A 15,685-nucleotide genomic window follows, 5' to 3' on the forward strand; every position below is an offset into this window, starting at 1 on the left:
CCTTGAAGGACAACAACCAAAGATGATCAGGGATGTTCCCTGGAGTAGCAGTGCCAGGGAATAGGAAGTCCAGATTTAGTCCTACTCTCCCTGCTTCACTCCACTTCACTCTCCTCTGCCTCCCCCGGGCTTTAATGTGGAGAGTGGACAGAGGGGTTAATGCCTAGCTGTAAGCACTGCTTAGCGCCAGTGATTGGGTTTGTGTTGTAACAGGACTTCCCCCACCAGCAAAAAAGAAAAAAAAATCCACTGGATATGACTTCCACTGTCCAGCCCTGTAGGTGATTGAGGTTTTCCAAACTGTGGTTTTAGCTCCTCCTCCCTTTGTTGCACCTCAGTGTCCCGGGGGACACAGGTGAACTTGATGTGGAACAATGATTAAAAGTTTCATCCCCCAAGGTGACCTAAATTCAGCAGGAGGTGAAAGTCAACGTGAGGACATGGAGATGAGAGTGGGGAGAGAGATGAGTTCTGATTTGGACAGAGTTAAGTGCTCGACCCTCCGCCACAGAAAGGAATCATCTCGCCTTTGTACAAAACTACTATTAAGCCATTCCTACCTTTCTCGCCTGTAGTAATCAGTGATTGTGTCTGACATGATGGGTATAAAACGTTGTGCCACATCAAGGAGGCATTGACAATCTAATCATTGTCACATCAGCGATTACCTCCAGGCGTGATGTATTTGTACAGGCTTCTATCACATCTGCCATTACCTGCCTCTTCCTGCCTTATGTCCCTCAGTACACATCTTTTCTCTTAACTGTGTGTTCAATCACCGCCAACAGTTTCATCTGCCTGTGCTGCAGAGCGACCCTTCGACAATGACGTATGCCAGCGATTAGCCTGGGTACAGTTCAATTATGATAAACATCCAGCGCATCTCTTAGACCGTGATTAAAGCCTCAGCCTGGTCCTGATAAAGACATCCCATCTCAATGCCATCACAGCCACATTATAAGACACTCCTGCCGTGTTCTGCATCATGCTTTTCACATCAGTGTTGCAGAACATACACTGTCGCCTGGATGGAGCAAGATGGGGTCTTTATCATTCACACATGGCTGGCGATGCATCCACCTTTTCTTTCTTTTTTTTTTCCCTTCAATTTAGACCAGTATTTATTAACAACCCCCACTTTCTTGAAGCCTACCATACAAGGTACCTGCCATATAACTTAAGATAGGTGAAGATATAGAGAGATCAGAGAGGAAGAGGAGAGCCCCCGTTCTGATAAATGGATGAGCAGTGATGAAAAGCAGATATCAGAGGTGCATGAAAGGAGTGAGGGGAAGAGGGGAGAGCATTAATCCAACAGCAAGCTAGAGGAGAGAGGGAATGAGAATGAGAGACAGTGAAAAAAGGGGAGCAAGAGGGGAGGAGGAAGCAAAAGAAAGATAGCCTTTCGGCTGTGTTCTGTCAAGGGAGAAATTACACATTTACGGAGGTTTTTTCAAGCAACGAGGGGTTCCATAGATCAAACCACTGGATTTATGAGCCAATTTCCAACATGAAATATAGACACAGAGAATCCATTTTACCCATGTTTACTTGCCTTCTCTCCCCCCCAATCAGAGCCTGGATGGGATTGCCAGTGTAAACTCTATTAGAGCTATAAATAAAGATTTTACTAATGTGTTGAAATGGGAAAAAGAATACAGGAAGAATAGTCTTGTGGATAGAGAAATGAACGCTTAAACAAAAAATGTAGCTTTTTTTCGTACTTCAAAGTAAATGAATAGCTATCAATACAGCATCACTGTATTTGGATTTTGGATCATATTTACAAAACTTAAATTTATGGTTTTTAATCCGTAACCTTTAGGTTATTTGCAGTTTTATAACACAAGTTTCAATTACTAAATAGTTACTAATAGGGATCATCTGTAGTTTGACTTTCAGTTCTTAAAAAATACTCAAATTTGGGCAAAACATTCCTTTATATGGAAATATAAATAGCCACAGAATCCCCTGATCACAGTACTCTCCCTGTCTAAGAGAGCATATTCAAAATTTGCATAGAAATTAATGTCTAAGTGGGCTAAACGACATAATTGACATGCAATTAGCAATATTATGGAGAGGGAGCGTAATGAAGTTTCAGTGGCGCTTTAAAGCTAAGAATGATCACTGCTTAATTATCATATTAATGAAGTCATTAGTTGTCACTTAACTTGGATGACAGGTAAAATAACAATGTCATGATCTTACAATTTCCCTGGCAAATGTGTATTCAACACTAATTGTCTCCGAGTTAAGATCTCATCTGAACATCCTTGAAATGTGAAAGGGACCATCATGGCACAAACATGCATAACAAGAGGCAGGAATGAAAAAACACAAAACATTGAGGTTTATTAAATCACTGACTGAAGGATCTTCAAGGCCACCTCAGGACAAACACCACAAATCAGCTCCACCAGTCCAACAGAAAGTGAAGGCAGCAGAAGGAGCTAGTATCAACGAGGGAGTGAGGAACACTCCAAGTTGAGATGGAGCTTCAGGGGTACTAACGGCTAACACCAAAACACATTTCCAGTAAACACTATGGCATGATTAGGCTACAAAAAAAGTCATTGGCTTGGGGTGCTCCCACTCCCTGAGTCTCTCCTTTCATTCCAATTCATTTCAATTACCCCGTCATTCCCACCTTCTTCCTTGTCTCGATTAGCTTAGCCTGGCAATTTACAGTTGATCTTACCTCATCTGAGGCAGAGCAACGGAGGAGGCAGGGAGACGTGAAGTAATGGAATGAAATGTCACTCAGTTGTTGCCTTTGTCACAAAGATGCAGCCTGGGCCAGATGGGGATAGGTGGGAGTGGTGTTATAGGTGGAAAGGTGTGTGTACATGTTCGTGTGTGCGTCTGTGTGTATAGTCAGTGGTGCTTCAACATTAATGAAGAGCAATATGGTGTCCTTCTTCCCCTGTGTCCCTCTTGTCCAACTGGCTCCACCACTGTGACCAGAGTAACCAATACCGTGCTCTGTCTTCCACCGTGTTACTGCCAGCACTCCTGTCCTCATCAGGGCTTTTTCACCTTTTTCACTGAAGACGAGCTGGATGCTGACTCTCTCCGTTTGCGCTGTGAAGTAACGCAAACAAATATTATAACGGTTTTCAAACAAGGACTTTTGATCAGACATGTTAAACGAAATTTAAGGAAACTGGCCATCGATATAAAATATTATCCAAAGAAAGAAAAAAAGTGAGGCAGCTTGAAGTGTAGAAACTTCAGGACCTTTTCTTTAAGAACTCTGGCTTCAATAGGTGTTCCTAGCCTTGTTTTGCAGTTAAGATTGCAAGCAATAACTGGTCATCTCTGTAAAAAAAATACATTGTTCTCTGCAAATGGGAGAAATTCACATTGATTGACTTACTACTTAGACATGATACCTGAAATGCACTCACTAGACATAGATCAGAATACACGAGATGGTTACATTTCTTTTTAGCCTGTCTGAAATGACAGTGTCCAGTGTTAATATTTTTTAAAAGTAAAACATGAGACTCATGTACTCCAAAAATGGGGTTACAAGAGGAGGAACTGTCAGGTACAGTGCAGGTAAGGATTTAATAATAATGTTATGAAGACGCAGGACCTGAGGGTACCTGTCAACTATCTTAATGCAAAACATTAGATGTCCTAAACGGCACTTTTAAAACCAAGTCTGGGTCCAAGCTGAGCAGACTTACTGAGTTGGGGGTAAGAGGTGCTCCGACAACATCAATAATCTGCTCCTTAGCTTCCACCTTGATGTCATCAGCACAAGGCCAGGACTGAGATTCACCAACAGGTGTGGATGCTGTATTACAGTTGGTGGCGTTGAGTTCTCCACCCTGTCCTGCAGAGGCTGGCCCAAGACCAACAGCTCCCCCACACACGCCTCCACTTCCAGCCTTCAACAAGGCCTCGTAACGGTGACGCAGCATCTGCTGTTCATATTCACAGTTGCTGTGAGCCTGCTTCAGCTCATACAGCAGGACAAGGTCACTACGAAGCTCATTGAACATCTGAACGATCTCTTCTGTTGGCATGGGGTTCAGATCTGGATTTGAGGACAGATGCACAGACATAGGTAAAGGCAGATGTGATTAAAACACATAAAATGATGATGATGACAATGTAACCAATATTTGTCCCACATTTTTGTGTCTATTCTTATGTACAAAATCATAGAGTGCACTTAAGAGTTTCTAAAGCTGGGTTTAACAAAGCTACAACAAATGACCCTAGCCATTACAAAACCCTTGCTATGAGAGATACAGATAAGAGGCTATGGTTGATAAACGTTATTTTGTAAGACGACTGGCAGCTACAGGATGAGGACTTATATTTACACATACATTTAAAATAAATTCAAAATCTTCCTTGAGGTTATTGTTTAAAAGTCTTGTGCAGAGGAGATTTGAACATTTAAGTCAATTTCAGTATCAGCTGAGTCTTACTATTTATTCACACTTACCCACTCCTTGATCCATCAGGATCTGCTCAATGGCCTTGATCTTCTTCTGGCCAACTGAGCTTGGCAGCTTCATCTAAAACACACACAGACAGACACACACCGAGTGATTTAAGGTGGTGGAGATATTAGGATAAACAGCTCTACCTCTAGGTTTTTAATTCGTATGAAATGCACTTCAGTGGGCCAGATCAAAATGTCTTTATCCACTGAACTCTATCTGACTGATGGGCTGAGGGAAACTCTACTCCTTTAGCTTAGCTAATGCATTTTCCATAGAGAGTAGCTGCTCCTCATCAGTCTTGAAGATGAATAAGAGTATCCCTGCTAAGTCTTACAAATATTAGATAGTCACTTATAGAATTAATCATGTGAGTGCTAATGAGAGATAGCCAGCTCAAGTCAGGTTTCTCTGTTTCTCCCATATATCAACAGTAGGGTCAAGTTTTGTAAAAAATGTTACGAGATTAATGGGAGTTCGAGTAAAAGTTAAAAACGTGCAACTGGAAAGTATCATCTTTAATCATCACTAATAAAACTTCACGTCTGGGTAAAAACTCTTATAGAGAGATTTTTAGATAACTGTAGCTCTGGATTTGTCCTTCTTTTGGACTGATGTATTTAGCTAATAACTGGCAGCAAACAGGCAAAGTTAAGTTTCAAATTCAAGATTCAGAGCAGAGTTTGTAGTTTTGTGGCTAAATCAGCTCTACCTTACTCACCCTCTGACTACGCAAAGTTACTCCCGCTGATTTGAAGTCAGGGAACTTGATGCCTGCTGTCTCTGGAACGGCCTAAATGGTCAAAAAACAAAACAAAATAAAACAGAGTAACTGGTAAGAGATGAAAAATGAGAATAATCTGGACTGGAAAAAAAACAGCAGAGAATACACTACGAATTGTTGGATAAATAAAGGAAGAGGTACACAAATTTACCAAGCAGAACAAGTGCTTGATCAGTTTTTTTGAGACAAAGATATCCTATCACAGCATCGCAACAGGGCTGACTATCATTCCTATGTGTTTTTACAGGCTTTCCCCATCAACAATGCTTTGATCTTGTGATAAACATTTCCCTGGAACCATGGTTGACTCTTGCTTCACACCACTCTTTAAATGCTCTTGCATTTCTTACCGGTTTTTCTGTTTCTCTTTTTTGTGGAAGCTTCTTCTTGGAAACCCTCTTTTCTGCTCGCCTTAACTCTGTGGTCGTGTCAGCTGCTTTAATGAGCTTCTGCAGATCTTGGGCCTTCTTCTCCCGCTCTTTCTTCCTTGTCTCAATCTTCCTTAGCTCTTGAATAAGATATTCCTCTTCTGCCACCTGCAGGTAAAACAAGAGAAATGCAATGTATGTATGTACAAAAGGCTGGCTATCATCTTGCCAGTTGTGACAATTTTTGAAATCTAATAACGTATGAACAGTTGTCAAACTTAAATAAGAATATTTCTTACTTGCTCAGGTGTGCGATTGAAAAGCTTTTCCAGTTGTTCCTTCCGACGTCTTTCATGGCCTGCATCAAAGATGTAGATCTTAGGCTCTGTCCCTGTAGCCGCACGGACTTTGGTCAGCTTTCCACAGATATTATAATAGCGTTCTTTAAGATCCTCCACTGAACGTTTCTGAAAGCACAAGTGGAGAAAATGTTGCTGAAAATACAATAGATGCATTACCAATATGTATCACTTCTACTCCGCATGTAAAGGTGAGCACTACTGATAAGAGGCACTTTCATTACCCTGTATTGCTGGTAGTCATAACGATCATGGACAACTATGAATCGCAGGTCAAAGCGTTTGCACAGGTCAAACAGGTGGTCCGTCTCTGCTTTAGTCCAGCCATCATCATGCAGATGCATCTGATACTCTTGTTCAGAATAAACTGGTACCTGCACTGTCTGTTACAAACAAAATGAGAAATAAGAGAATCAGACTTGTTAATCACAAATACTTTACAAGCATTTAATAGGCAATTAATCGTACAAAGAGAAATAAAACAACTTTGCTAGCAAAAAAAAAAAGTCTTTTTTTTGTTGTTGCCTGTTTCCTATATTTGTATAAACCAATGAAGAGAAACTTAAAACTATGACAAGAAGAGTCATCAAAACCTTATTGAAGCGAGCAAACGGGTAGTCTTTGCCCTCCTCTGCCACACGTCTCCAGTGGTGAAAGATAGCGCCATCCCTGCGAGCTGGATTAGTGAAGGGCATCCACTTCCAGGGACGAACTTTTTTACAGCCGAGCTTGGCTTTGACGGTCCTGTAGCCCTGAGTTGTATCACTAGGCAGCAAAGGGGGTGCATCTCTACATCCAGGGAAAACAAAACAAAAAGCAATTCTTTATGAGGGCAAGGATAAAATGAAACAAGTGCAGTAAGTAAAGAGGAAAACACAACGATCATACTTTTTGTCTGAATAGAGCAGAGCATAGACCTCTCGATGCATCCCCTCAGGTCTCTTAAAGGTCAGCGTTTCTGTTGCCTTCTTAGATTTTTTCTAAAACAAGTTATGGAGAAAATAATCAAGAGTAACATCATCATCTCAATTTTTGCTGTTAAGAACACACACCACATCACAAGTAGAACTATTGTCATTTTTTCTATACAGTATATAGCTAACTTCTTGACACTCAGAATTGTTGATGTTGTTGAGGTTATTTTATCTCTCACCTTGTCTGAGTTGATGAGATCTTTCTTGCTGATAGGACCTTCATTTTCCCCTCCTGTCAACTCCAAGATATCCCGAACATCAGCACCAGTAGTCATGGCTGTATTGTGTTGCTAATCAACCTTTTTACGTCTCTTAACTCCCGATACTTTTCATTCATTCACCGGTGCTCAGTCAGTAATGTGGTCCCTTCACGTTACCGTCCAAATTAACCCTGCGAGCTAAAAGCTAACGCCGACGTTATCATTTTAAAGCACCGTAAACGTTACACAGGGCTGCAGATAGCCAGGCCTGGATTTCGTAAAGATGTTATTATGATATAATACTGGGCGTTTTTACTAATAACTAAAATCGACATATAATGTTAATAAGAAAGCATACATGTATTGTTCGAGCTATGTTAGCCAGAGGTAGCACCACATCCGTCCGGCCGTTGTGCCAGTTTTTGCTCCGATCAAAACTGAATATCGCCCCCGCGAGCCTTGGCATGGTATTGTTACTTTTTTAAAATAAGTATTGTCCATATCAAATTACATAAAACTTTTTAAATCCTCAGATCAATACTCCAAATAAAAATGAATAAACAGAATAAACTATAACTTTACAAAATAGAATGAAATTGCATAAAATAAAATAAAAAACAAAAAAATACATTAGATACTTACTGTCACATACCAGTTTGAACAGGTAGTTGACACATTCTGCTGTGTCGGGTCAAAGAGACAGTTTCAGGTAAAGTGACATTTGTTGATTAACACAACCTACAGGGCACCTTTTTGGTGTTAAAGGGAAATTTGTATGTACAATGCCACTCTGTCCACTTTCACCCTATCTTCTCCACTCTATCTTATGCTGTACTTAGCTATGCTATGCTATGCTACACTACTGTATTCATTGCTGCATTATACTCTACTATGTGATACTAAAATTCAGTTCTCTTGTAGACAATTTTTGAAAAAACAAATGATTTACTGATTTTGGAAAGAAGCATCCACGAATTAGAAAACAAACAAACTCTGAAGTATGCATCAAGTGAATTAAAACCAAGCATCTAGAAATGAAAGAAATTGGCTAAATGTCTAAGCGAAGTCGTGTTATGTGATTGTGTTATTTAAATCATATTAATAATGATGACATAGGGATTTTTTTATTCAAAGAGTTTAGATATTTGTCAAATACCATTTATCCTAAATGTGAAAATTATTGAAATAAACTCATTATTCCCACTATAAACTCTTGGCTTATAAATCCTTCATGTTTGCATTTTAGGTCTACAGGAAAAGAAAGGGTGCTAACAACGACTAGAGATGTTTAGAATGATAAAAAAAAAATATGAATTAACGTTTTGTTTATGAAGTCATATTTCAATAACCACATGCGCAAGCAATCTGTTCAGGCAAGCACATCTACAAAAGGCAGACGCTGTTATTTTGAATACCCCTTGTCGTGTCTTTTACTTTGAAAGGTGGCACCGGAAAACACTCTGGTTTAAATACTTCTGGGTTCATTGTGCGTCTCACACTGCTCCCTGCGCCATTTTTGACTACCCGGGTTGAAGAAGTGGTCGAAGTAGTGCGTGAAATCGGTCACTGTGCTAGACGCTTTGCTAGTCCTTTTAATTGAAGTTTATTCAAGAAAACTCGATTTCATTTAGAAAAAAACAAGGAACCACGCAGGAAGATGTCCAACGAGCAGGCCGAAAATACCACCGAGAAAGTAGGCCAGCAGCCTCCTCCTCAGCCGCAGCAGCAAGGGTGAGTCCATTCATCTCGATTCCTTTGTTGGCACCATTTAGCTAGCTAATGCTAGCCGTTATCTAATAATAGCACACTTAGACCTTAGAAACTGCTGTCAAGAATTTCAGTTTGGGCCACTGACAAGTTATGGTCATCGGGATGAATTTTTACAAAATAAAACGTAATTGAATAGTGTTTATTTCGAAGTGTCAATTGTGTAGGCCTCGTCCATTGTTGGAGACGACTAGTCCCTCTTCGTTACTTTATTCTGCCACTTACTAGTCAATTGTGCCTGATCTATCGTATTTGCAAATATACGTGGTTATTTCCAAGAAGATATATTGGTGACGCGATGTTTTATTTTTGGCTAATGCCTAACGACGATGTCCACGAAGCGGCCTTGCCATGCGGCTACTTTGCAGTCACTTGTTAGCAGATCAACATAATCTCACAGTCATGCACCTTGTATACTTTGAAGAAACGACTAAAGAAGAATCGACTAAATTTGAAACTTTTACCCGAAATGTAGGAATATTTAGGTGTATAAGTAGGTAAAGGTTGTTATTTAATTAGATTTGTGACTGCAGAAAAAAAAATGCTCCTTTAATTGTCTTAGTGTCTCATCTTGCAGCCGTTTAGTTTTGACTTGTTGGAATAATAGTTTTGTGCTGTAATGGATCTGTTTCTGTATTCAGAGAGGTGAATGGGAAAGCCAAGCACGAGCCCAACACTAGCAGGAAGGAGAGGCCTCAGAAGAGAGGTGGAGGTGGACGCTATGAACCCTATGGAAACGCTAACAAGAGATACCGGGTTTTTGTCAGCAACATCCCCTATGATGTGAAATGGCAAGCCCTCAAAGACCTGATGAAAGAAAAAGGTAAGATGTTCGTAAAAGGGATTGATTCGCACTTGAGACAGAAAAGTGTGGGCCTCCAGGGCAATTGGCTTTGACCACTGCAACCCTGATGGGCTTTTGGGCATTTGTGCAGGGTCTTAAGTTGGAGCTCAATGGTTGTAGTCTTGTGGGAGTTATTTGGAAAGTCATTTTGGATGAGGTCTCACCTAATTGTCTATCAGCTAAGAAGCTGCTGCAGATTTGCACGAGTTGCTTCAAGTTCAGAGGTCAGATTGGAAAATTATACCATATTCCACTGAGATCAAAAACACTCTTTTTGTATTAAGGAAGTGGAGGTTGTTCATGTTCAAAGCCAGTCTAGTCTACTTATGTGAAAATGCAATGACTGGTGACTGCGAGTGATGAAATGACCTGCTTTCCTGAAGAAACACACATAGGTGAGGTTGTTGCAATTTTACCCAGAAATTGGAATACTCTTCTGAGTCCATATTCAATTAACAGTAATGCCTGATCTCTGTTGATTCGTGAAAAAGTCAAAATTTTGGCGGCATGTTCTGGGAGATCAGAAGACGTGCAGCATCTTTGACTTTCATGAATATGCTCTCTTATAAATGCACTGTATGGATTTTCATGTGTCACTTGTGTGAAAGTTCTAGAAGGTATGGTGTATTGGAAGGGATGTATCATATGTAAACCACTAATGTGGTATTAACTGTAAGTTTAAGCATGACATTAGAAAGGTACAGTCCTGTCATAGGAGTGCCTGGTATTTCTTTTGTGACAACTGACTGAGTTAAATTGCATTTTTCTTTTTTAGGAGTGTCCCTTACGAGCAAATATTTTCTCAGCAGATCTCCATGTTGTGCCAATCACAGCTATGCGTTGGGGATGTCTTTGGGGTACAGGTCTACAAAATATAGCAACTTCTCATGCACTGTCCTTTTTCTAGAGGTTTGGTCTCTGATGTCTTATAGCTGAACAGACACATGATCTGGGAAGGAGACACGGCTGTGGTCAACACGTGATCTAAAATTCTGCTATTGTTTGTATCAGGAGTAGGTCAACTTCAAGAACATGTTTGCAGCTGGGGAAGTTTTTTATTCACAAGAGTGTGCCACCATTTAGAATACGAGTACATCTGTATGGTATGTTTCCTCTTGGGCTCAGATGACGAGTGGGTGATGTATCAGCCTGAGGTTTAAAGGGCAATAGTGGCTTAGACAGGCATAGGTTTGACAGTAACTGTAACTACCAAGGTAAACATCTTGAGGTCTGAAGTGGTTTTCACGGCATTAGTTTAAAATAGGAGGGCTGATGGCTGTAACAGCAGTTGTTGTCGTCCCACGCCTACTACCTTTGGTGTGTAGGTGCTTCCAACAAGGACAGGCTGAGAAGTGCAACTTTCTTAAAAGTCCCTAGATTGCTTTTTTGTAGACCTGTACCATATTGTGCTGCTGCAGAGGTGCTGGGGAAAGGCTCAGGACTGGCGGTCTCAGCTCACTGCCACCGGCCACCCTATTCGTGTTTCTGCTCTAAACCCCAATTGTTCTCTCGGCTTCTCTCCCCTTGGTGTGTGTCGTCTGGAATCTGATTTGTAGTGGGTGATGTTACGTACGTGGAACACTTAATGGACGCAGAAGGCAAATCAAGGGTAAGTGCAAATACATCAAAATAAAACTCATGACTATTCCTTGACAAACCTGTGTTTGTCAGCTTTGGTTCCTTAATTTTCAGTGTTGGAATTGTTTTGCTTCACAAACCTGGTGGAGTGTGTGTGTGTGAGAAGGTGACTCACTGGAGGCGTGTTTTATCTGGTGTCGTCTGTGGCACTGAGGTCATCATGGGGTTGATGCTTATTACAGGTCTCCAGCTTTCTATGTAGCCAATCCTGTGGGATTGTAGTAGATGAACATCGTCTCTCTTGATGCTGAATTTGCTCCCCATGAACTAAAGGAGTCCAGCCTGCAAGAGGTTGTTAAAGGCTGAAAGATGTGGGATAACAAATACTTATTCAGTAGCACCGCTTCACTGTAAATGTTGCCTCCAGTACCGTAGCTGTGTGGAATCCTGTCTCACTGTGGATATTCTGCCCTCTTGGTGTTGGAGAAATACTGCAATAGTCCAGTCTTGATGGCATTGTATTAGTGATTGTGGAAAATGTGACTTCTTTATATTGCATTTTTATTTGCAAGCAAAGCTGTGGCCAAGTTTGTAGGCTTGTTTGACATAGAACATTTTGTTATGCATGCAGTTCTCTTTTGGTAGCATTCAATTCAATAAGATGCCTAAAAAGCCATTGCTTTAACTAATTTAAATCTTTTTTCTCATCCCTTTGGTACGGCATGTTGTGACGTCTTCAATCAACAAAGGGTTGTGCGTAAGTAGTCTATTTGTTTTTCCTTTGTTGGTGGGTTGACAACTGAGATTAACTGTTTTAATTAATATCTTGTGTGTTCCTGTCAGTGTCGTTGAGTTTAGGAGTGAAGAGCTGATGAAGAAAGCTGTGGAAAAGGTCAACAAGCACAATCTCAATGGAAGACCCCTTAAAGTAAAGGAGGTAAGTTTCAACTAGAAAATGCTTGACAACAAAAAGCAGTTATGACAAATGTTGCATTTTATGAGTGACATTGTGCATGTGTTTTTCTAGGACCCTGATGGTGTGATTTCTCAGAGAGAAATGAACAAAAGCCAAGGTGGCGGCCCCCCAGGAGGACATGGAGGAATGGGTGGAATGGATCGCATGAATATGGAACGTATGAATATGGATCGTATGGGTATGGATCGCATGAATATGGATCGGATGGGCCCTGGACCGAATGGCCCTGGAGTCAACATCCCTCCAAGTCTGATGAACAACCCCAACATTCCCAACGAGATCATCCATGGGCTTCAGGCTGGCAGGATTGGCAGCACTGTGTTTGTGGCTAATGTGAGGCTTACAAAGATTTCCTAATGCTCTATGTTTATATTTTTGTGTGATTAAATATTTCCTGTTCTTGTACAACTTTGAATTTAATCAAACAAAATTACTGCCTGTAAGCTTCTCTAAAGTTTTTTTTTTGTTTGTTTTTTGTTTTGCTTACAGCTTGACTACAAAGTGGGCTGGAAGAAGCTGAAGGAGGTCTTTGGCATGGCGGGCATGGTAATGAGGGCTGATATCCTGGAGGACAAGGATGGGAAGAGCCGAGGCATGGGCACAGTAACATTTGACATGCCCATTGAAGCAGTCCAAGCAGTCTGTATCCTTCCTAGCACTTGGTTGAATGGAACAGTTCAAGTGTGTGATTGTTAGCTCGGAAGATGTGCAGAATGTTTTTGAAAGTTTTTGTTGTTCTTTCCTTAATAATACCAAAGCTATGTTCAATGGACAGCTGTTATTCAACAGAGTCATGCACGTCAAACTGGTAAGTATCCAAAACTGTCTTTCACATTAGCTTACTGATTTGGGAGCATAGTCTGAATCGGTTTGTTTTCACAGGATGAAAAGTCCATGCCCAAAGATTTTGGACCACCTGAGAGAGCTGCAGTACTTCCCCGTAAGAACACTTAAACATTTTTTATAATTGTATAGAATATTCATAGGAGACAAAACAACTCCCCCTTTTATTACAATGAAAGCTTTGTGCAAATCAAGAGTCTGTACATTCAAGGTGTAACGGTTTCTCCAAACAGCCCTTTGATGAACTCAGAGTTTTAAGCATTTCAATACTCAACAGTGTTTGTGGTTTTGTAACGTCAGTGGTGCTCTGCAGATCTGATTCAAAGAATAATTCTGTGCCCCTCCTCTTCTTGCACAACATTTCTTCAAGTTGTATAATATCTCCCCCCAGGTGGCCTGAGTAGTATTGGTTTGGGCCTGGGGCCTGGTGGTCAGCCCATTGATGCTACTCAACTCAACCGAGGAAGTGGAAGCGGGGGAATGGGCAACATGGGCCCTGGAGGTATGCATCCCAGAGAAACGTTTTCTTTGTCGAGTGTTTGATAACAGAGATCTATAAACATGAGGCTAATAATCACCCTGTCACTTGTAGGAATGGATGGAATGGGCTTTGGTAACATGGGAGGTCGCATGGGAGGAGGTGGTGGAGGTAAGAAAAAACTGTCAGAACTGAAATTTTTTAAATTGATTGACTTACTGCAACATGATGATGCATGTTTGAGTTATTTCTTCTTGTATTAACATTTTTCTCCTCATCTTCCAGGAGGAATGGACAACTTTGGAGGCATGAACAACATGGATCGTTTCAGCTCTTCTGGAATGGGCAGAATGAACGGTAAGGAGATGCTTGAGGTGTGTTGATCACTCCAAGCCAGGCGTGAACACACTCACGCTTTGCTGGACATCTCTAATGGTTTCATCTCTTGCATTGTCAGAGATGGACCGTGGGATTGGTGGTGCTTTTGACAGGGAGTTTGGGCGGAATGAAATGGGAATGTCTCGCAATAATTTTGGAGACTCGTTTGAAAGAGGAATGGGTTAGTATGTTAAGGACTTTGTTGGACATTTCTGTGTTACCTTCGCTGAAGAGCCTCGAAAGATGCAATGCTTGCCTAGTCTCAAACTGCCACTTAAACCTTGCCTTCATGTTGTTTTTTTCTTGTTTTACAGGAAACAACATGGGCATGGACCGCATGGGCTCAGGAATGGACCGCCTTGGATCCAGCATGGACCGGATGGGAGGGATGGAGCGGATGGGCATGGACAGGATGGACCGTGTCTCTGATCTGGACAGGCTTGGTTCAGGGTTTGACCGTATGGGCTCTGGAATGGATAGGCTGGGGCCCAGTATGGACAGGTTGGGACCTGGTCTTGACCGCATGAGCTCCAGCATGGACCGCCTCGGCCCAGCTGGGTTTGACCGCCTCAGCTCTTCTGGAATGGATCGCATGGGCTCTGGTATGGACTTTAGCTCCCCAATGGGAATGGATCGCATGGGCAACACTGGGCTCGACAGAATGAGCAGCAGCTTCGACCGCATAGGTTCAACTGGGGGACTTGACCGCTTCCCCTCAGGTGGCCTCGACCGCATGGGCTCTGGCATGGATCGAATGGGATCTGGTGGTGTTGGTGGTCAGTTTGATCGTTCTGCTGATATGGACCGCGGATTTGGTGGAAATTCCTTTGGTGGAGCTGGAGGGCCCAGCGCTGGGGGAAATATCAGGAAGGGATGCCAGATCTTTGTCAGAAATGTAAGTGTTTTACCTCAGGTTAGTTGTATGAATAATAATTGTTAGCTTTCTGCAAATAACCATCGATCTTGAATTGATTTTCAGCTGCCATTCGATTTTGGCTGGAAGATGCTAAAGGAGACCTTCAACGCCTGCGGTAATACTGCTTTCCCAATTTATAACCATTGACTTATGTATGTCATGTGGACTTAAAACAGTTTCAGTAGTTTTACTTAACTTCATCTTTCTATTACAGGCATGGTTCAGTATGCAGATATCAAGATGGAAAACGGCAAGTCCAAAGGCTGTGGTGTTGTTCGCTTCGACAGCCCCGAAACGGCAGAGCGCGCCTGCAGGACCATGAATGGCTATCGCCTGAACGGAAGAGAGATTGATGTCAGGATTGACAGGAATGCATAAGTTGTTTGTTAACATGCTGCATTTTATTCAGTCTTTCATGTCAAAAATGCTCTGTTGTTTGAATTGTTCCTAGGCATATTCATTCTGTCTTCATATAAACTTTGTCAGATATGTGTAACAGCAGAAATGGTATTCTAGTTTGTTAATTGTTACCAATGGTGTTTTAGTTTTTTGCTTGAATTTTACTTTTTTAGAGACCAAATTTTAATTTTTTTTTCCTGTCATGCTTCACCTTTCATTGCCTTTGTTCTGTATGACGGTTTTGATAAATAAACCTCAATAATTTGAAGTGTCTCTGGAATTTTTTTGTTAGTCAGTTGCATGCCATAAGTTTGGAAAAAGGAGTGTTTGGAAAAGGTATACCTCCCACATTTTCTCA

At 41.4% G+C, this 15,685-nt stretch overlaps 2 protein-coding genes across 2 annotated transcripts; one reads left to right on the plus strand and one right to left on the minus strand.

The window, feature by feature from the left end:
- Positions 1-2,338: 2,338 nt before the first annotated feature.
- On the minus strand, positions 2,339-7,594 carry dmap1 (DNA methyltransferase 1 associated protein 1). Its single transcript, XM_074669210.1, has 10 exons — positions 7,128-7,594; positions 6,863-6,954; positions 6,568-6,763; positions 6,199-6,357; positions 5,915-6,082; positions 5,598-5,783; positions 5,185-5,256; positions 4,466-4,538; positions 3,696-4,048; positions 2,339-3,084 (listed from the first exon to the last, which is right to left on the minus strand). Exons 1-10 carry the CDS (start codon positions 7,221-7,223, stop codon positions 3,025-3,027), a joined length of 1,455 nt encoding a protein of 484 aa, XP_074525311.1. The 5' UTR covers positions 7,224-7,594; the 3' UTR covers positions 2,339-3,024.
- Positions 7,595-8,603: 1,009 nt separating this feature from the next.
- Positions 8,604-15,444, plus strand: hnrnpm (heterogeneous nuclear ribonucleoprotein M). Its single transcript, XM_074668597.1, has 16 exons — positions 8,604-8,879; positions 9,557-9,738; positions 11,316-11,368; positions 12,087-12,094; positions 12,181-12,274; positions 12,365-12,646; positions 12,803-12,956; positions 13,072-13,121; positions 13,196-13,253; positions 13,548-13,658; positions 13,749-13,805; positions 13,920-13,991; positions 14,092-14,193; positions 14,327-14,907; positions 14,992-15,043; positions 15,143-15,444. Exons 1-16 carry the CDS (start codon positions 8,806-8,808, stop codon positions 15,304-15,306), a joined length of 2,094 nt encoding a protein of 697 aa, XP_074524698.1. The 5' UTR covers positions 8,604-8,805; the 3' UTR covers positions 15,307-15,444.
- The last annotated feature ends 241 nt before the right edge of the window (positions 15,445-15,685 follow it).

This window comes from Halichoeres trimaculatus, unplaced genomic scaffold (assembly GCF_033239565.1).
Source record: "Halichoeres trimaculatus isolate MK-OKI-2021-1 unplaced genomic scaffold, fHalTri1.1 fHalTri1_scaffold_4, whole genome shotgun sequence".
Lineage (NCBI taxonomy): Eukaryota > Metazoa > Chordata > Actinopteri > Labriformes > Labridae > Halichoeres > Halichoeres trimaculatus.